Below are 22,260 nucleotides of genomic sequence, written 5' to 3' on the forward strand. Positions count from 1 at the left end.
TTGCTGAAAGTCATTAAATGCTAAAAGTCATTTAATGGCCCCTTACTGATAATTGAATAAGTTCCAAACACCACAGCCTGGTATTCACGGCTTTCCACAATTAGCTTCATCACCACCATCTAAACTGGAGGAAATGCATTGTACTTTTCAACTGCCACAACTTTGCCTTGAACCATTTCCTTTCTCAGGAGTCCTACTCCCATCCTCCAGGCTTACTAAGCCTGGGCTTTTCTTCAGAGGTCAGCTGACTCCTCCAGGGAAAGCATTTCCCAGTAGCTTTTAGTTTACAGTGAACCCTCTTCTCAGAACTCCCTCAGTGCTTAATGCATAATCTGACACTTAGCATGTGCTCTTCTATTGCTTTCTAAACTTTTTGCATGAAAATGCCTTTCCAATGAGAATTAAATCTCTTGAGGGCAGGGACTTGGCCATTATATTTCTCCATATTTCCAGGGCCGATGGTCTTTTAAATTGAGGAGGATAAAATTTTAGATCTGGAAGGTTACCTAGCCCACTTAGTCATTTTACAGATGAAGAAACTGCACTCCAGAAACAGTTGTTCAGATCCACTTAGAATAAAGCCATAGACACAGCCAAATATTTGCTGATACTTATTGATTTTAAATTAGAGGGGCTGGCTTATATAGAATGGCAGAATTCAGAAGGGGGTTGGGAGGATGAGGGCATATTCAGACCAGGGGAAAGGAATGTGGTTATTACTTGCAAGTTTGGGAACAGGTGATCCAAGCTGCCTGATGGGGAACGCGCGGTGGCTACTGGACGGCAGCGTTGTTCTTTTGCATCACCTACAGGCTCTCGAAAATGGTCGGATGTTTCATACTGTTTCTCCCATGAAGTGACTTCGCAGACTTCTTCGCAGGTACGCAGCTTTAAGAAAGTGAAGCAGGTTAGCTTTCTGGCTCCTGGAAGGCAGAAGATGGCGCAGAGGAAGACGTCCTGCCCGCTGATGAGGACCAGCCAAGGACTGTCCACTCTGTGAGGCGAGCCAGGACGCGCCCCTGACAGGAATCCGTGGACTAAGCATCCGCTCGGGCCTTGGCCGCAATCCCAGGAAAGAAGAGCAAGGGGCTTTCCACCTGCCCCAAGCCTCACCCGGGACGCCAGGCCTCTCGGGTTCCGGACACTCGTGCCCCGCCTCCGAAGCCGGCCTCCTTCTCTCCGCGCCTTTTCCCCGCCCCTCCCCTCACGCTAGACGGGCTCGCTCCCGCGCCGGGCGCGTGTGCGGCGCGCGAGCACGCGGACGCGGAAGGGAGGCCGCTGGGGCCCTCCGCCGCGGGGGCGAGCGCGCAGGCGCCTTCCTGGGATCCGCGGCGGCGCGAATCTCCGCGTTCTGCGGGCGGCGGGGTAAGAGGCCGGGTCTCTGGGGGTTCTGGAGCGCCGGGCCAGGGTGGGGAGGGCCTGGGGGCTGGCGGCACGGCTCCCGGCTCCCCTTCGCTCAGTGGTTCGGCGCGCGAAGCCTCCTCAGCCCAGTCAGCAGGCCCGCTTGGGGGGTCGAGTGGGGGACGCGATGACGTGGTGGGACCCCGGGCTGCAGTGGCTTGGCATCCTGTTCCTGCGGCCCCGAGGGTCTGGCCCGCCGGAGAAAGAGTCAGGAGGGGTCCCCTTGGCGAGACGTGCTCGCCTGGGAGAGCAGCACTGCCTCATGCGGTGTCCACCCTGGGGAAAGGACCTTTCAGAATAAAAGGAACAGATTCGGCCCTGGGGAGTGGACGGCAGACTTTTCTTCTGTCCAGACGCACCCTCGTGGCAAAGTGGGACGGAAAACTGCTGCCCGCGTGGCGACTTCAAGGAGCGAGGGTGGGTTAGGAAGTTACTGTACTTTGCTTTACAGATGGGAAATGTAATAAAGAGCCCTTATTACCGTTCAAGAAGAGATCGGTTAAAAGCCTTACATAATATCTTTAACCACAAAGGACTCAGTAAAATTAGGAACCTCCCTTCTTCACGCGCGCGCGCACGCACACACACACACACACACACACACACACACACACACACACACACACACACACACACACACACACACACACACACACACACACACAGTACCGGCTTTCTGCCAACATTGTTCTAAGTGCAAGGATCAGAGCAGCGACTAAGATAGGGGGATCCCTGCTTGCATGGAGCTTATACTCTAATTGACTAATAAATGTAATTTCTTTTATACTTTTTTAAATTGGAATATAGCATATATACAAGAAGATACTGTACAGAAATCATAAATTGTAACTGGTTGGTTTATCATTAAGTAAACAGGACTTTTAACCACCACTGAAATCAGGAGACAACATTCACGGCATCTTCTCAGAAGACATCCCTGGGGACTTCCAGTCACCATCCCCTCTCCTCCCCAGAGGTAAACGCTTTCCTGGTTTCTGGCATCACAAAATTAGTTTTGCCCATTTATGAGCCTTTTGTAAATGGAACCATATAATAGGTATTCTTTTGTGTCTACATTTTAATCTCAAAATTATGTTTATGAGATTGTTTCATGTTTTGTGAAAATATAATTTCTGATAGTAAAAAGAATTGGGAAGAAAATAAAAGAAGGTAATGGTAAAAACAAGAAGTGGAGACATTAAAAGAGTGGTCAGGGATGAACTTACTGAGTGGATGACTTTAGCTATAACATAAATGACAAAAGATTGGCCATAGAGCTGGCTTAAGAGCATTCCCAGCAGAGGGAATAGGAGTGGAAGGGAACTGAGGTATGAAGAAAATTGACAGGTTCTAAAAAGAGGGGAGACCTTGTGGGAAAGTGGGAGGAGATGAAATTGGAAAGGTAGGCAGAGGTCAGATCATAGAGGGTCTTATGGCTAGGATATTTGGATTTTATTCGAAGTATAACAGATGTCAGGAGATGATGTTTTTGATGTCCTTCAGTTTATAGCATGAGCCACTTGTGGAGGATGGGATGACCTATCTGTTTTATTCATCAAAGAAACCCTACAAAAGTGGCAATACTTGGCAACTATTGGGGATTAGAGCATAAGTTGACATGTGGGGAAACCAAATCATCTTTTGTATTGTCAGGATTTATGTTAATTTGGGCATGTAATATGCATCCAAAATCAGATTTAGAATGCAGTGTAGAAATTAGTTATCTGTTCTCAACCCTAAAAATATTCTTGTAATGTGGCTGCTTAGCTTCTGTTTGAACCTGTTGAAGAGGAACTCCTTTCTCAAGAAGCTCATTTAGTTTTGGGGGCAGCTCTAATTGTTAGAAAAGCCTTCCTAATATTTAATGTAACATTAATTATCAGTTCTGGTTCCATACAGAACTAATCATGGTCATTTATTATCTGTTGTCTCCTCTTCAGTATTCAGGTCGTTGATTTTGCTGGTTTTTCACATTTAAATACAGGACTTTGAATTTACTTGAATTTATCCCTGTCATGATTTCTGGAGTTAGATTTGGTCCATTATAGATGTTGTCCAAATCTTTTTGGATAGGATTCTTTCATCCATCAGTTAGCTGTCATACCATTGTGTTCTCAGCAGACTGGATCAGCATGTTACTAGTTAAGCATTATGATCTTTTTAAGTTCATTATGATTGTTAAGTGTTATTGGTTGTCTTATTTTTGTTACTTAAGGTTCTTGGGGAAGTACTTAAAGATGGTTATGGAACTGTGAATAATTGATTTAACTTGGTCCTATTAATGATATGTTTCCCAGATGGAGTATTTTTAAATCCAGAAATTAGATTTGTAAAATTGATTTTCAGCTTGATGTCTTAGTAGAAAATAGAATGTTACATTGTGATTCTGGAATATATAGTGTAGCATGTTGATAAAAGGGGCTTTTCAAGTTAGACTAAAAAGGGATTTGAGAAGTTTATAATGACCTATAAACCGTGTCAAACCTGGAATTAACATTGGAAAGTGATTTAATCTTAATTTTTCCTCTTATCTTGGCTCTGTGGTAGAATTTCTAGTGAACAGTGAAATGATCAAAGGTGGATGCCGTAGGAAGGAATAAATACAAGGGGAATTTTTATATAAACCAAATTTGAATAATATATTCACATAGCCTTATTAAATGCTTTGAGTCATTCTGCCTGATTGAGATGCTGGACTTACTTGTTCTAGAGTTGTCCCTTGCTATTTTTATTTTAAGTAAGAAGATACTTTTTTGCCCCATAGATGGACTATGCCAGTTTTCCCCTAAATTTTTCAGTTGATTTGTTAATGGTATTTTTCTGAAAATATTTAAATTAAATTATATCCTGTGGTTAAAATGGCCTACAATTTTTCAAATCTTTTTACTTTTAAATGCCCCCCAACCCAAGGGAAAAAGTGAAAAAAATGAAGCATGTAAGTGGTTAATTGCATTTTACTGCTTTTGTATTTTCTCCTCAGAGTTGGGGCTATTCTTACTGATTCTTGCAAAGTTTCATTCTCTAGGATGGAAAATTGGTGTAGTTAGTGCAAGTGTATTTTGGAAGAAAAGAAGTAAAAATTAAACTATGTAAATTACTTTAGCCGAAGATTTTTCTCAAGCTAAATTGAAAGATAAAATTCCTCTTTCTCTCTATACCAAAGATAAAATCACCCCTTTGTTTACCTTTTTGGTCTTGTCCTTACCTGTAGGTGAGCATATGCTCTGTTTAGAACTGACTGTTCCACTGTCTACACATCTGTTGTTTGTCTTCACTCAGAAGTATTTCCTTGCAAGAGCAGATCCTTACTATACCTTTAGATATACTGAGTCCCATTTAATAGGGAGAGCTACCTTTTGAAGTACATTTCTCAACTAGAAGACTGGGAAATAAGAAACTTAAAACTATCCCCTTTCCTCGATTCCTCCCCAGCTTCCCCACCCCCAGTTCTTCATCTTTCTGTGGTTAATGGGTTTGTTGTTGGAGGTGCTATGCCCAGCTAAGTCTTGGTATCTTTTTTTCTTTTTTCCCTTCAGGCTTCTTCATTGACATAAAAATCAATATTTAACTGTTTGGAAACGAAGCATCACTTAAAATCCTGTCAAACTCCTAATTCCAAAGAATTGATAACATTTCTCTGATCAAGAAAAGAAGTAACTGACTACGTGTTAAAAGTATTCCGCATAAGTCCCCCTCCCTAAATTTGAAGAAGAAATATGGAGAAATGGTACTTGATGACAGCTGTGGTCTTAATAGGACTAACAGTACGGTGGACAGTTTCTCTGAATTCTTATTCAGGTAACACATTTTTCTGTTTAAGATAGGGAATTTATTTTGGCTTTTTGTTTGTTGTTTGGGGTTATTTTTGGTAATAGTTTGATGTTTTCTGATCAGGACAGAGAGGAATTTCATATTTTATTGGTGTGGTCAAGAAAATACACTTAAACATCTAATTCTAATAAAAAGAATTTGTGTAAGAAGTAAATAAAAGCATGGGCTTTGTGACATGAGAAAACAAAAATGTATTCTAACTGGGAAGATGACAAATTGAGAAACAATTATGTATTAGGCATTGAAGAGAGAAATAATCTAGTACTTCAAGAGGGGAGCGGAATCAAAGGAGCCTTTTTTATTTAGGATAGAGAAGGCATGTTACTACACTGGAAGGAAAAGGCCAGTAGAGGATAAGATTGGGAATGATGTGAGAGAGAGGGAGGGGGAATAGATGGAGTGTGGTCTTAGAGACTGGGGATGGGATTAAATTTAACCTTGTACATATTTGTTTAATACCTCTCAGGTTCCAGGCACTGTGTTAAGTGCTAGAAATACAAGGTGAGAATCCAGTACTTAAAGGGCCCATATTTTAGTAGATAAGTATTCACAATACAATGTGATAATTATAATGTTGAAGTATGTGTGAGGTTCAAAGGTAACAGAAATGAATGATAGGATGCATTAGAGAAAAGTTTTTGGAGAAGATGATGTTTGAGTTCAAGTTTGAAGGATGAGTTGGAATTTGCTAGGCAAATGAAATGGGAAAGGTATTCTAGACAGCGGAACATGTGCAAAGCCACAGTAGGTGGCATGAGAGCATGGTTATAATATTCGGTATTGGATAGCATAAGAAGAAGGAACCAAAAGGATGGAGAGGGAGTGGCTAGAGATTCGGCTATACTCTTAGCTTTGGAAATTATTTGTGTTTTAAAAAAATAACTTTTTTTTCAGAGACATAATATGTCTTTTTTTTAAATTGAAGTACAATTGATTTACAATGTTGTGTTTCAGGTGTACAGCAAAGTGATTCAGTTTATATATATATATATATATATATTTATATATATATATATATACACACATACATATACTTTTTCAGATTCTTTTCCATTATTGAAGATAGTCAAGATATTGAATATAGTTCCCTATGCTATACAGTAGGTCCTTATTCTTTATCTGCTTTATTTTTTAAATAACTTTTATTGTAATGAAAAATGATTATAGAAAGAAGGTTGGAGGTAAAGAGACAAATGAGACTATCCTAATAATAGATGTAAAAGCTACTATTTTTTGAATGTCTACCAAAAGCTAGACACTGAGCATTTCCCTCAATACTTACCACAACCACTGAAGATTGGTATTGTTTCTAATTTACAAATGGAAAATGAGGTAACCAATACAAGACAACTGGGACTCAAATATAGTTTTATTTTATTCCAAAATCAGTGTTTTTATGACTCTGCTCTGTGGCTTCTGAGAAAGAAGCTTTGAGTTAAGGCAGATAGTTGAAAGGTGGAGAAATGAGTTTAAGGAATATGGAGGAAGTAAAATCACTTGAATGCCGCAATAGACTTGGGTTCAAATCTTAGTTCTTTCACCTGTTGGCAGCCTGATCTTCGAGAAGGTTCTTAATCTCCATGAATCTTGTGTACTTCTGCAAAGTGAGAATATTAATAAGTACTTTAAGGGATTGAGATAATACCTGTGAATTGTGTTTTATTTTTAATAGTGTAGGAATATAGTTAGCACATTAATGACTCATTAATCAGCTGTTATCTCATTTGATCCTCACATCAGATCATTTAACCCCAGAATATTTATTGAGTGTCTGCCGTGCTGCAAAAATAGGTCTTGCTGGTGATCAAGTCTTTAGGTCTGGTCTTTAGGGTCTTTAGACCAAGAATAATAAATGGTATCCTCCTATGATATTGTGATTCATAATGAGACGTATATATTTGCTCTTCATCCTGGGTTCTGGCACAGAGCTCCTAAAACCACTGGAATTTTTAAAGTGAGAGTGATAAAGTTGTCTTTTCTTATGTTAATGATGTAGCTTTGGGACCCCATCTAAGGATGGGGCCTGGTTGCCAGGTGAACCAACCTGCTTAGAGGGTAGGAACTTTCAGTCCTACTCCCTGATTTCTGGGGAGGAGAAAGGTGGCGTTGGAGGTTGAATCCTTACCTATGGCCAGTGATTTAATCAACCATGCCCATGTAATGAAGCCTCCATAAAACCCCAAAAGGACTGGGTTTGGAGAGCTTCCGGGTTGGTGAACACATGGAGGTGTGGGGAGAATGGCATGACTGGAGAGGCCATGGAAGCGCCATGTCTTTTCCCCATACCTTGCCCTATGCATCTTTTCCATCTGGCTGTTCCTGAATTATATCCTTTTACAATAAATCAGTAATCTAGTAAGTAAAATATTTCTCTGAGTCCTGTGAGTCCCTCTAGCAAATTGATCAAACTTAAAGAGGAGATTGTGGGTACCTCTGATCTACAGTCTGTCGGTCAGAAGTACACGTGATAACCTGGACTTGCGGTTGGCATCCTGAGTCGGAGGGGGTCTTTGTAACCTGCAATCTGTAGGCAGTACAAGACAAGTAGGTCCTGAGACTGATGTCTGAAGTGTGTGGGCGGTGTGGGGATGCAGCCTTGTAGGACTGAACCAATAACTTGTGGAGTCTGTTGCTATCTCTGGGTTGATAGTGTCAGAATTGAGTTGAAATGGGATACCAGAGATTTGGGACACCATTGAAATGGTGTCCAGAGATTTGCTTGTGTCGGGGAGACCCCCCACTCCATGATGTAGTTGGGTCCTAGAATCACACTTTTACTTCCCTAGAGAAGTTCCGTCTAGTGGGTAGGGCAGACGTGTAAATATATGCTACATTAAAATAATAGTGTGATGTAAACAAAGTAGACTGGGATTGCAAGGGACTTCTATTTCAGATGAGAATGGCTTAGAATGTGGTGTTTAAGTTTGTTTTAAAAGGGAGAGAAAGATTTTACTAGGCAGAAAAGTTGATGAGGAAGAGTATTCCAGTAAGAGGAAATCGCATGAGCAGAGAACGGGAGTTCTTTTGAAGTGTAGTGAGGACGTAAGTGTTACTGGAATACAGGGTGCATGGTAAGTGGAACAATAAGAGATGCAGTGGTAGAAATAAACTGGAGCCAGACTGTGAGCCAAAATAATGTGTGAGGGATTTATCTTTTGAGCAATAGAGGTTTTTAAGCCAGGAGTTTACATAATCAGATTTTTTTTTTTTTTAAAGAAGACAGCTTTAGAGGCAGCATTGTGTTTGGAGTAGAAAGTGGAGAGACTGATGGTCGAAAGACCACACGGGCAGCATCTATATGCAGTGGCCTCACCTATGTTCATAGTACTTATTTGAAGTTGTGCGTAGCTGATTGCAGTGGGCTTGGCAAGGGACGATGAGGGCCTGGGCTAGAATAAATTTGAGAGCCACATTAGGTAAAAATCAGCAAAATTTAATGACAAATTTCATATGAGGATACATAAGGAAGAGTTTGAGAATAAGTCTGGTTTCTAAGTTTAGAGATTCTGAGACTGAAAACAGAGGAAGAGCAGATTCAGTGGGGGAACATAATGAATTCTCTTCTGGGTATGTTAAGATTTGAGTGGATTTTAGTCATATGGGAAAGGGGGAATTTCGAGAGATGGAATTTGGCTAGGGGCACGGGAACACATAAATCCATCTTCAGCTGATCACAGAAAACACTTTGTTATTAGTTAGGCTTCAGCTTCATGCTCCAGTGCAGCCTTCTGGTGCTGGTGCCCTAGGCAGGGCAAACAGCAGGACTTCTTTGTTCTTGGCTAGAACCAAAGTAGGCGGGTCTTATTTTTTCCATTTTCTCTCTAAGCTTACACCTAACTTCAGAGCTAGAACAAAGCAAGAACAAGAGATGAACTAGAAATCATTTGTGCCAGTTCCTGGAGCACATTTTATGTAGGTGGTCCATTCTAAGGCTTTCTAATGTTGAGGCAGTTTCCAAGTGGGAGAGTTCCTGTTAACTCCCCATTCTTCACAGCATTTGATAGTGTTAAACTGTTGAATTTTCGCCAAGCTAGAATGAGTGAAATGATAAGTCATTGTGATTTTAATTTTAATTTTCTTCATTGCTGAATTCATTTAGTTTGAATTTATTTAATTTGTATTTCCTTCATTTTTAAAAGGTTGAGCATTTTTTTTGGTTTATTGGTCATTTGTGTTTCCTTTTCTGTGGTATTTGCTTATGTCATTTGTACATTTCTATTCTTTTTTTCTTATGTGTTTTATATATATATATATATTTTTTTTTCTTATGTGTTCTGTATTCTGGAACCTAAACTTTGTATAAATTGCAAATATCTTCTCCCAGTTAGTGGCTTATCTTTTTGCACTTTTAAGATGTCTTTTGTTGAACAGGAGTTTTTGATTTCAAAATAATGAAATTTTTAATTTTTTCCTTTATGATTTGTGGCTTTTGTATCTTTAAAAATCCTTCTCTACTCCTAGGTCACAAAGATATTTTCCTAAGATTTTCTTCTAAAAGTTGTAAGATTTGTTTTTCCTCTTTTTTTTTTTTTTTTTTGCTCTTTCCTCTTTAAGGCTTTATCTCCTTAGAACTGAATTTTGTGTATAACATGTGAGATAGGGAAAAACAGTAGTCCATCCTTTCCCACAAATCTGCATCTCCCACCTGATAGTTCCACTTTACTAGTTTCTTAGCTATTCTAGGCTTTGCTCTTTCATTTTGTAGTAGGAAGAATTCTTAAATGCCCCCCAAAGATGTTCTGCCCTAATTCCCAGAACCTGTGAAAATGATGAGATCTACTTGGGAGTGATTGTGTTATGTTATATGGAATAGTTGACTTTAAGATAGGGAGATTTGCATTGGATTTTCCAGGTTTGCCCACAGTAATCACAGGAGACCTTAAAAGCAGAGAACTTCTCCAGCTGGCAGCGGAAGAAGTCCCATAGAGATTCAGAGCTTAAGGACTCAGCAGTGTTGCTGGTTTGACAATGGAGGGGGCCATATGAGAAGAAGTAGGAGTGGCCTCTAGTTGCAGAGAGTAGCCCCCAGCTAAAATCAGCAAGGTATGGGGACCTCCAACCTGCAACTAATAGTGTGAATGAACTTGGAAGTGATTTCTTTCCCCAGACCTCCAGATAAGAGCCCAGACTGGCTGACACCTTACTTTGGTCTTGTCAAACCCTAGGCAGAGAACCCAGTTAAGCCTACCCAGACTTTTGACCTATAGAACTGTTGGATTATAAAAGAATATTGTTTTAAGCTGCTAATTTTGTAATAATTGTTGTGGAGCAATAGAAAGCTAATACTTCCATATATGTCTTTAAAAATCAGATTGTTAAAATCCTATGAAAAATGCTGTTGAGATTTTGATTGGAATTATATTCTATACTATTGATTAATTTGGGGAAATTGGCAATCATTACATAGTAGGACCTCTAATTCATTAAGATGGTGTGTTTCTCCATTTATTTAAATCTTCTTTAATGTCTTTCAACAAAATTTTCCAGTTTTCTACATAGAAATTTTACATATCCTTTCTTAGATGTATTATTAGGTATCTTAAATATTTTCTTCCTCACCATTAGATAGTATGGTTTTTTAAAAATTACTTTCCTAAAGGCTTGCTCCTGGGGTATAAAAATGTGGTTGATTATTTTATATTGGCAACCTTCCTAAACTTATAATTCTAATAATTTATCTGAAGTATCTTTTGGATTTTCTGTGTAAAAAAAAAGTGATCTGTGAATAATGACAGTTTTATTTCTTCTCTTCTGCTCCTTACCCTTTTTATTTCTTTTTTTTTAATGCTAGGACCTTATAGTGTTGAATAGAAGTAGTGATTCAGACATTTTTGTCTTATTCCTAATTTTAATGAGTGCATTTAATTCACTATTGAGTGTATTTTTGTTCTTTCTAGCATTGAACCAGTCTTGCGTTCCTAGAATAACTGTGGTATGTTATCTTTTTTAAAAAGTATATTGCTAGATTTGGCTTATTAATATTTAGTTATGATTTTAGCATCTGTGCTCACATGTAAAATAGGCCTGCAGTTTTACTTCTTTAAAATGCCTTTGTCAGGTTTGTTATCAAGGTTCTGCTAGTTGCATAAAATGAATTAGGGAGTATACCCTCTTTTCCTAAAACCTGGGATAGTAAGAAAGATTGGAATTGTTTGTGCTTTAAATGCTTGGTTAGAACTTGCTAGCAAAACTTTTTGGGACTGGAATTTTCTTGTGGGAAAATATTTAGTGATTTAATTTCTTCAATGGTTATAGGACCATTTGGGCTTTCTATTTCTTCTTGATTTATTTTATAATTTTATTTTTCTAGGAATTTGCCCATTTTACCTGAGTTTTTAAAAGTATTGGCATAAAATTATTCATAATATTTTCTTACCTTTTATACTTCTGCTGTATTACTGCTTATGGTCCTTTTTTTATTTCTAGTATAGTTGATGTTGTTTCATTAAAAAAATTAGTCTTATTAGATGTTTATTGATTCTGTTAGTATTTTCAAAAACTAATTTGAGCTTTGCCCATCCTCTCAATAGTATGTTTAGGTTTGTTCTTTTGTTAACTGTTCAGTCAGATGCTTTAGCTCATTAAGTTTGTCTTTTCTAATTCAGTCATTTAAGCTATAAATTTCCTTTCAAGTACAACCCTACAGTATTTTCTACTTTCTATTGTGATTATGCTTTGACTCATGAGTTATTTGGAAGTATATTTAAATTTTTAAAAATATTTAGGCTTTAAAAATTATCCCTGATATTTTTAATTTAATTGCGTAGTAATAGGAGAATCTTTATGCATGGGACTAATTCTTTGAAATGTGTTGAGACTTGGCCTAATATGTGGTCAACTTTTGTAAATGTTCTGTGTGTGCTTAAAACAAATATGTTCTCCAGTTTATTATTCTGCATATATCCATTTACTCAATATCAATTGTTTTGATGCAAATTTTTAATATTCATACTGATTTTTGCTCTTTTTAATATTCATACTGATTTTTGCTCAGCTGATCTACCTGTTATTGAGAGAGGTGCAGTTTCTCCTTGTAGTTCTGTCAATTTTTATTTGTATATTTTGGATCTGTATTATTAGGCGGTTTAGATTTTTTTCCTTGTGAGTTGAATTACATGATTTCACTGTTGTGTCCCTGTTTATTTACAGTAATACTTTTGTCCTAGAGCCTATTTCCTATAAAATTAATATAGCTTTGATAGTTTCCTTTAGGTTAATTTTTGCTTGGTATATCTTTTTTCTTTAACTCTCTGTCTCTGAATCCCTATGGTATAAATCTATCTAACCAATTCCCTTCTGTAATTCCACTTTCTCTTTCCTACTGGTTTGGAAGCTATATTTTATTTTGTTCTATCAGGGCTTAGTCTGGAGATTTTCACATATATATTTAACTTAACAATTGGAAGTTCATATTTATATCCTCTCCTTGAACTACAAGGACCTTAGATTTGTAGTTACAAATCTTTACCTCTTGCCGCAAATTAAAATGTTATTATTGCCTAAGATTTTAGTTCTTTCATGATTTTTAGATGTTAGTCACTGTTGTTTTATACAATTGATATTTACATAGTAAATACAATTACATATTTTCTTTGCTTACCCTTCTTTTTACATATTACATCTTCTTTAGAGGTCATTTTCTTTCTTCCTGAAGTACATCTCTGGGAGGGTGTGTGTGTGTGTCTGTTGTTGGCAAACTCCATTTTTGTCTGACAATACCTTTTTTTCGCTCTCAATCGTAAAATTTTTGTGAGTATGAAATTCTGCATTGACAGTTACTTTCTCCTAATATTTTGAAAATCTCTGTTTGTTATCTTAGTTCTGTTGCTGATGTTCAAATATCAGCTGTCAAATTATTATTCCTTAGTAGGCAGTTTGTCTGTTCTCTCTTGCTGTAATTTCACTATGAAGTATCTGTGTGAATATTTAAAAAATTTATCCTTTTAGGATTGTCTGGGATTTCTGATTCTAAGGAATGGTGCCTTCTGTCTGTTTAGAAACTGCTCAGCCACTGTGTCTTATTCTTTTTCTTCCTTGTAGAACTCTGGTTGGATATATGTTATATCTTTGGTCTTTAATTCATTTAACAGATTTGCATAGGACACTTACTGTGTGCCAAGGGTAGGTGATATAGCAGAGAATAAAATAGACAATTTCTTCACTGCATTGACTTATAATCTTCAGTTATCTCTTCAAATATTGCATCTCCCTCATTTCTCTTGTCTATGTGCAACTCTTATTGGATAAATATTGGTCTTTTCATTCTCTCCTCTGTGTCTTATAATTGCTTGTATTTTCCATCTCATGGTTTTTTGTACTGCTTTCTTCATAATCATCAGATATATCTTCCTGTTCATTAATTTTTCTTTTATTCTGTTTTTTAACTGTCTATTGAGCTTTTAAATTTCAGTTATTACATTTTTTATTTCCAGAAGTTCTACTTGTTTCTTTTTCAGATCTTTTTTATCATTTCTGATCATCATCTCCATATTCTATGTCTTCACTTATATCTTTAAACATACTAACCATGATTATTTTATATTCTCTATCAGAAAATTCTAATGTCTGTGGTCTGATTTCATAGTTTGTTGTTTCTGCTGACTCTAACTTATGGTATTTTGTTTCTTCATGAGTTTAGTGGTTTTTTTTGTTTTTTTTTTTTCCAATTGAGAGCCCATATTACTTAGAGCTTTTATCTGTGGTAATTCTTTGAGACCTGAGTTTACTGTGTGTTTTTCCAGAGGGTTTGGGTTTTCTCTTGCTAGGCACCTGGAACACTATTAATGAACATCAAATTAAATTCTCGTTTTAAGATTTCTTTGGCAAATGCTTAGTGTGAATTCAGACCCCAAACTGGGTGAATATAGGCTTACAGTTAGGAATTTTCAGGAAACTTCTTTTTTCCTGTATGACCAAGGGCCAAGGCAAAGATAAATACTATCTTTACCATCTCTCCAAAAGCATTGTGCTTTTCATCCTAATAGAGATTATCTGACATTGAATTCCTACCTGTTCAGGTACTAGGCTTTGCCTGCTTACTCACTGCATAGAGCTTTTCAGTAAGATCATTGGATACCTTCAGGACAAATTCTTACTCTTCTGGATCTACGCTTTAAAAAAAAATGGTTTCTGGCCTCTAAGGAATTCTCTTATTTTGCTGCTAATTCAACCATACATTAAAATTGTATGTGTATAGTATATAAAATAAATAATTAAAAACATATAACTGTCCTGTGCTGGAGGAGTTTTTCTGACCTTCTAAGTCTTTCATGTTGCTGGACACTAGTTTCATCTGTATTTTTTAAAGCTCCACAGGTTATTCTGATATTTACAAAAGGTTAATGTAGATGATAGTTGAAGCCACAGAGTTGGGAGCATCTGTAGTGCAAGAAGAAAACAGATGTAACTGCTGATCATCTTCACAGAGAAGGCGGTAATGATTAAAGGAGACTGAGAAGAAACCATGTAGGATTAGATCCTGGAGAAGTTGTTATCCTGGAAGCCAGGAAATCAGAGAATTTTAGGTAATAAGGACTGGCCAACAGTGTCAAGTTTTAGACATGTCAAGTAGAATAAAGATTAAAAATAGATAAAGGATCACTAGGAGACCATTGTGAGCCTCCTAATTATCAGACCATAATGAAATAAAGACTAACTGGGAATTAACAAGTGGACATAGCAACTTTTAAGAAGTTCTTTAGGGAATGGAAGGAGGGAGTTAACTGATAGCTGGAGTGGAGTGAAGAGAGCTGAGGAAAAGCCTAATTAAAAGTTGTCATATGAAATAGGTGATTTGTGTTACCTTTGCTTTCAATCCATAACTGGTCCTTTGGTTAGTCATTCCCTTTTCTTACTTCAGCACTGTATTATTCCTGGTCATTATTTAGTTTGCAGTCCTGTGTCTTCTAATTTTCCTTTTATCTTCTAATTTTGACAGATACATTAATTTCTTTGCACTCTTTATATTGAGATAAAATTGAAAAAACTAAAATCAGGGTATAAGGTTAAATAATATAATTTTAAAAATCACACCATTTCAGTATTACTGGTTTATATAATCACATGCTTAATGGAAATTGAGTAGAGGACAATATGCATATGTGATACTTTTCCACCCCTGTGGCTTACATATAATACTTACGCTAACATTTCTCTCTTTAAGTCTGAGTTTACTTAGTTACTTCCCTCAACTGGAAAACAGGACTCCTGTTACTTATTTTAAACCTTACTCTTAAATTGTCTTGTAAGAAAGTCAACAGAACAAGAGTACTTTCGGATTACTGTATGAGTATTGTTATTGCACATTAGTAGAATATTTGTAGGCATCTTTTGTAGTTGCCTGTTGGCAAGTTGGTTGTTAAATACTTCTGTCAATTTTTAGATGAGAAAAATAAAAATGCTAAGGATTAAGAAAAATGGTGATTCTGTCCATCATAGTCTAACATTGAGCATTCATAGGTGAAGAACGTCCATATCATAGGAGGCTGGGAGGATTTATCAATGAGTATAACATCTGTGGTTCCATGAGAGTTTTTCCTTCTATGAAATAAAATACTGGGTTTTTTTTGGGTAATTTTTGTTTTTAACTTGCTTATTTTAGTTTGTTTTTTGTTTTTCTTGTTTTAAGAATTAGGAAGCACTGGAGTGAAGAAGCTCAGGTGAACTTGCTTTGTATTAGTCCTTTATTTCTTCTTTGGAAATGAATATATTTTATAGTTTCTCTCAGCTTATTGCTATTTGTAATGTGTCTTCTTACTCACTAAGGGCGGTTATTATGGAAAATTTTAGCTACATTCTCTTCTCTTAGAATGTTTAAAATTTCAAAGGAAAGGCAATTAACATGTATTGTTATCAAAGAAACTACTTGTTTTTAAAATTCTAACATAATTTTAAATAGTTCAGCAGTTAATAAAATGAACACTTAAGAGGTGCTTAAGCTCATTTTCCTAAAATGAGACAAAATTTAAGCTTTGTAAATAAACATTAATATGTTTTCTTTACGTAATTCTGAATCTCATGTAAATGAATTTGTAGAATTAATCACAGTGGAAGGAATCCTTTTTGCCCTTCCCAAGTGAAGCTCCCATAGGTACAGTTGGGTTGTCCTTCTGGGTTACTTTAAGGGCACTTTAGCAGTTTTAAAAACTTAAGTACTAATTTCATAGCCAGTGTCAGCTGAATTTATTGAAGTAGGTCAGACTCTGGATAGAAACTTGTTTCTCAACCCTAAAGAGAGTCATTATCCATTCTTTTATTTGTTAGAGAATGGTAATAAATTCTTCCACATTGACCACAAGTCTAGAGCAATTTCAGAAAATCTAGATAGTTGGATTTTTTTCAGGTGTAGGAAATTGCTTAACATCCTCTATGACTTTTATTATCCCAGTGGACCAAAAACAAACAAAAACAAAACAAACAAAAAATAAAAATCAACTCCTTTCTCCCCATAGACAATGGTTGTATTCTTAAAAAAGAGAAAAATACACACACTCCCACATACACATCAATAAAATGCACATGCAGAAATGCAGTTAATTCATCAGGGAATTATTTTCCTTTTTTAAATTTTTTTAATTGTAGGTTCATCTCCCCATCCCGTTCAGTTAACTAGGCAAGTTTTAACTGAAAGTATGTACTATATGCCTAGCAATATGTTTCCTTTTAAACTCTGGAAAATGACATTCCATGTCCATAGGAGCTAAAATTCTTATTTGGGTAGTGATTAGAAGATAGTTTAATCATGTGACAAAAATATATGATACTGAAAATACAAGTATTATGAGAAGTCAGTGATTAATGATCAGTATGTTTTTAATTTATAAGGGAAGATTTCATGGAGAATTTGGCAGTTGGGATGGTTCTTGAAGGTTGAATATGAGTTGATAGAAGAAACGTATGAAAATGGAGTAAGCAGTAACAGCAGAGGCATGGAATTTCAAAATGTCAGGCAGTAAGTTAAAGATGTTTTGGGGGCAAGAACCAATATATGGGTATTGTGTTAGAAGTAGCCTTGGCATAATTAATTGGTCTTCCATCACAAACTGCTTAGTGTTGCACTTTCAGTAAGTGGAAAATCAGGGACTCAAAAAATCAAATCTTCTTAAACTTAAAATCCTTGCTATATCACAGTGATGACACTGACATCCTTGCTATGTCATTTACTGGGAATCTGCTAGATGCAATTACATCTTGAGAATGCAAAAATGAACAAGATACGATACTTTCTAAGAGAGAGATGGGATAGGTGTGTGTATGGGGGGTGTATATATGTGTCTGTGTGCTGTGAGTAGTTCCTCGTGGTAATCACTCAATGTGTATATGCTTTGGAGATGTTAATCTGCTTTTACCATGATTATCTTATAGTGGGAGTATCTCCTTAGATTGAGATGCTAACATTTAAAGAATAGCAGTATAATAATAGCTGTTAAATGCAAAAATCTATACTTAATGTAGTCTTCCAGAGCTGGGGAAAATCTGGATTACATTCCAGTGAGCGATAATAGGTCATTCTCCAATGTGGCACACCTTCCTAATGGACTAATGAGGATATTTGACGATATGTGATTTTCACTTGTTGATTAAGAAACCTCTGTATATACTGTACCTCTTTGGGCCTTCTCACAATTTTGTAGTCAACTGCTAGCTAAATAATAGTTGTTTACTGTTTACTAAATGGAATTATCTTTATGTAGTTTTAAGTGGTTTAAGGTTGATAACCTACCTAACCAAGTTGTGAGGCAATATAGAGTAGGAGCCAGTCTGCCTAGGTTCCAATCCACACTCTGCTACTCATTACCTGGGAGGCCATTGCCTCTGTTTTTCCAGCTATAAAGTGGGGATGATAATAATACTTCATTGTTGTATTTGACATGCAGTAGACACTAACAATTGTTAGTTATTAAAGATCCATTATCCCTTATTTGTAATTTTGAAATTAAAAAAAAACCATAAACTGGCAGTTTTTATATAACTCATTTGACATCAAAGTCTGACCTAACCAATGTCTTTGTAATTATATAGTCTGTTTTTGGTTCTATACTTGACTTTAAGTTATTTATATTTAGTTTGTAAAAGCCCTTTGTGAAATACAGATATTTGTTACTGTTATTGTGTTATGATACTTATTGGACAGTATAGTTGACGGTCTTTTTCATGAAGTAAAAGTAAACTTGGGTATCTTATGATTAGTAATATCAACTAATTAATTAAAAACTAATTAACATTAATAACTAATGTTAACAGTATTTATTGAATGTTTGTACCAGGTACTATACTGAGTATTTTATATTCATTATCTTCTTTATTACAGTAGTCCTTAGGTAGATAGTATTGATCCTTTTTTTAATGTACTGAGACTTAGGGAGGTTAAGTAGTTTCTCAAGGTCACATAGTCACTCAGCGTGCTAGCAGTACAAGGATTCAGACCTCATCTTTCTCACTTTTTGCATAACTTCTGTGTTCTTTTCTTCCATTTACACTATCTCTGTAATTTAGAAAATTTTCATAAGGAAGTAAAATCACTGATACACTGAAGTATATTTTTGTTTTGCTTTTTTTAACCTTTCTTCTTAGGTGCTGGAAAACCCCCTATGTTTGGTGATTATGAAGCTCAGCGACACTGGCAAGAAATTACTTTTAATTTACCAATCAAACAATGGTATGGATAATTTTAACTTGACTTTATTAGTTTATCAGTCAGTTAATGTAGATTATTTGAAGATACTTAAAAGGAAGATACCATATTTCTTCATCTTGAGCATCCTCATCTCCCTGTAGTCTGATGTCACATTTACTACCCTACATATTGTTGGTTCATTTTGGAATTTCATCCTCCTGAAAGTTATCCATATACTCAGTTACCAGCTGGAATATGGTACTGAACTGGAACTTTGAGGATAGTACACTGTGTGCCACAGAAGCTCCTCAGGACATAAACTGGGGGAGTTTATGGACTAAGAATATTTCTTCTGAAGGTTTCACGAAGTTTCTCTGTTAGGAGCATCTGAGATGTAAAAAAGCAGCTTAGTGGTAAAGAGTGTAAGTACTAGTCAGACTGCCTGAGTTCAGACCCAGGCTCTGCTCTTTACTAGCAGTGTCAGCTTTGGCAAGTTATTTCACTATCTCTGCCACACAGTTTTATCACTTGTAGAATGGAAATAATAGAATACATTCACTGTTATTGTGAGGATTGAATAAAATGATAGATTTGAAGCACCTAGACCAGCACCTGCAATATAACGAGCTCTCAATAAATGTTAGCTGTAGTTACATCTTCACAGAAATCCATGCGTATGTCATTTTTGTTGAACATGATCTGGTAACAGTTGATGACATTACTTACTTATTAGATACCTGGTAGATTATTTTATTCAGACTGGCTCTACAAACTATTCATACTGTTCTGTTGATTGCTTTGGTCACTGCTTTTATATAACTCCTTTGCGAAGAGTTATATACAGGAACTTCATACTGAGCTCTCTATTAATAAGTTGGCTATACCCTAGTCCAAGTTTGGAGTATTTAAAATACAGGTCAGCTAAATATTTGATACTATTCTTTATTGCTCTATTTTGAGCATCTTACAGCTCCTCAGACATTGATTTAACCAGAGTATCACTGTTCAGGTTATTAGCACATTCTCAATGTTTTTCTCTTGCTCAGTTGGTCGAATAAGATGACATTTGCTGAGGCAAACCAGATCACTGCTTTTGGGCTTTGTAATTCTTTTCTATTCTTTTGTAAATATTACATGGATAAAATAATTACATTCTTGGCTATTCTTTAGTATGTAGTTGTCAAGAAAGATTTTAATACAAAATTAAATGTCATGTTTAGTATTGAAAGAATAGAGAAAATTGATAAATTTCAGTTTTTGACTTAATGCTTGGTGGGGAAAACACTGTTTCCAAAGTGAGAATGTAATCTTACTCCAGCAGAGTGGCTGGGCTATTCTCACAGTGATACATCTAAAGTTTTAGGTTTTTTTGTACCAGTATTCTCCTGCTTTGGCCCAGATAATCAAGAGTTGACTGTATTATTCATTTTCATTCTTTTTCTTTATTAAAAACCAGAAATGTATAACTCAGAGAATAATTGTATGATTGGGTTTTGACTATGGTCTGTTAGTCTTTAAAAATTATGAAATGCCTGAAGTAATCTTTGTGGTAAATTTCATAGTGTTGAAATTTTTATCAAGGATTGTATAGCACGAGGATCTGGAACAGTAAGCTCAGAAACAAAGACAGATAGTATGAAGAATTATGATTTATCACTGGTTTATCATAGAGTACTTCAGGAAGTTCATGAAAAATTAAAGTATGATTTACTGTAATGAATGTCAGAAAATGTCTCTTGATGAGTATGGATAGACTGAAAAACCCAAAATATATACCAGGCAATTATAAGAGAAACTGATCTGTTTCAGATTCACGTTTAAATGATATGATTTCTTTTTTTCCTAGTTTGAAGTTCATTGATATGTGATTCATAATGACTATCATTCAGTGGTACAATTTATAAAACAGAAAATATATACTTGGGGCAGGTTGACTATTGTCAACAGTGGATATAAATCTATATTGGAAATAGTATTTTTAATATTTTGAATTTGGGGGCTAATTTTGTCAAATTTGGTTAGTTTGCCATTATTGTTACCTAGTAATGTGGCTGAAGAATGGTTACTTATTTTTTAACTTCAGTTTTCCAAGAGTAAAGCCTTTTTGTCTTCATCTAGAAAGTTAGCTATAGTGTAGCCAGAACTCTTTTAATTGACATAGTTATCTAACATGTGAAATCAGAATCAATCAAAATCAGGTTGACTTTAAAAATGTCAGTTTTATAATCCTAAATTTAAAAACTCATTTTTTTCCATTTCATTATACATAACTGTAAGTAATAGAGGAACACTGAACTTTTTTTTCCTTTAATTTTATGATGAAAATTCCTTTTGTGTGAAATCAGGAGCATTGTTGGCATCAAGTAATAGAAAACCTAAGTAATAGTAGTTTAAGCAATGAAATAATTATCTCAGTCAGTAGGTCTTTGCAAGGCTGGTAAAGTGACTCAGTGATAGCAACCAAGGACTCAGGCTTTTTCCATCTTTCTTCTCTTCTGTACTTTCTTCTTGGCATCCGGAGGCTTTTCACCCCATGGGCAGTAGATGACTACCAGGCTGCGAGCACCATGACTTTGTACAACTACATTCAATCAGGAAAAACAGGAATACCTTATTTTTACCTCTCGTTTTGTTGAGGAGCAAAATCTTTCCCATCCTTAAAGCAATCATTATTGGAAAGAAACACCTGACTCAGTGTAGGCATGGTTTATACTTGGGGCTAGGAGAAGAGTCCACCTACCCCGAGTATGTTGCTTTTTAAACAAAATCACAGTTTTATAAATCAGAAATTGTGGGAATGACTGTTTATTTCAGCATTATTTGTAATAAGGAGAAACCTGAAATACTCTAAATATCTTTTGGTAGGGGAATCATTAAATAAAGTTTATTTCTCCTGTTTACATGAATACATGTTTTTTCTAGGTAGAGTCCTAGAAGTAGAATCTCCAAAGTAACCAGTTTTAATGGATACTAACACCAGAATATCTCTTTCTGCATACCCTTACCAATATTTAATAATAATGTCACCAGATGTTTAAAATTTTCATTTCCTTGAGTACTTGTGATATTGAGCATCTTTTAATGTATTTACTGATCATATTTTTTCTCAAAATTGCATATTCATACCTTTTTCTCATGTTTTTGATGGATTGCTGATCTTTTTTGTAATGATTTATGTGATTTCAAAATAAACAGTTACATTAATTTTCTATTCTGTGTAACAAATGACTACAAATGGTAATTACTTAAACACATATTTATTATTGTAGTTTCTTTAGGTTAGAAGTCTGGGCGCAGCCTAGTTCAATATTACGATCGGAATCTCAGGAGGCTGCCATCCAGTTTTCATCTGGGGAGTCATTCTTATCAGAGAGGCTCAACTAGGAAAATATCCAATTCCAAGTTCCCTCAAC

General features: G+C 36.0%; 1 protein-coding gene across 6 annotated transcripts in view; it reads left to right on the top strand.

The window, feature by feature from the left end:
* Positions 1-1,216: 1,216 nt before the first annotated feature.
* ALG6 (ALG6 alpha-1,3-glucosyltransferase) overlaps positions 1,217-22,260 on the top strand; it is a 53,438-nt gene continuing 32,394 nt past the window's right edge. For 4 of the 6 annotated variants that reach the window (XR_004325114.1, XR_004325113.1, XM_032494467.1 and 1 more), the window contains exons 1-4: positions 1,217-1,365; positions 2,271-2,377; positions 4,938-5,199; positions 18,805-18,889. Coding sequence is in view for 4 of the 6 variants with exons in the window: in XM_032494467.1 (XP_032350358.1) it covers positions 5,118-5,199; positions 18,805-18,889 (167 nt within the window). In the remaining 2 variants the exon portion in view is untranslated. The remainder of the gene's footprint in view (positions 1,366-2,270; positions 2,378-4,937; positions 5,200-18,804; positions 18,890-22,260) is intronic. The other 2 variants (XM_032494465.1, XM_032494466.1) reach the window with 2 other exon arrangements.

Source organism: Camelus ferus, chromosome 13 (assembly GCF_009834535.1).
Source record: "Camelus ferus isolate YT-003-E chromosome 13, BCGSAC_Cfer_1.0, whole genome shotgun sequence".
NCBI classification, from domain to species: Eukaryota; Metazoa; Chordata; class Mammalia; order Artiodactyla; family Camelidae; genus Camelus; species Camelus ferus.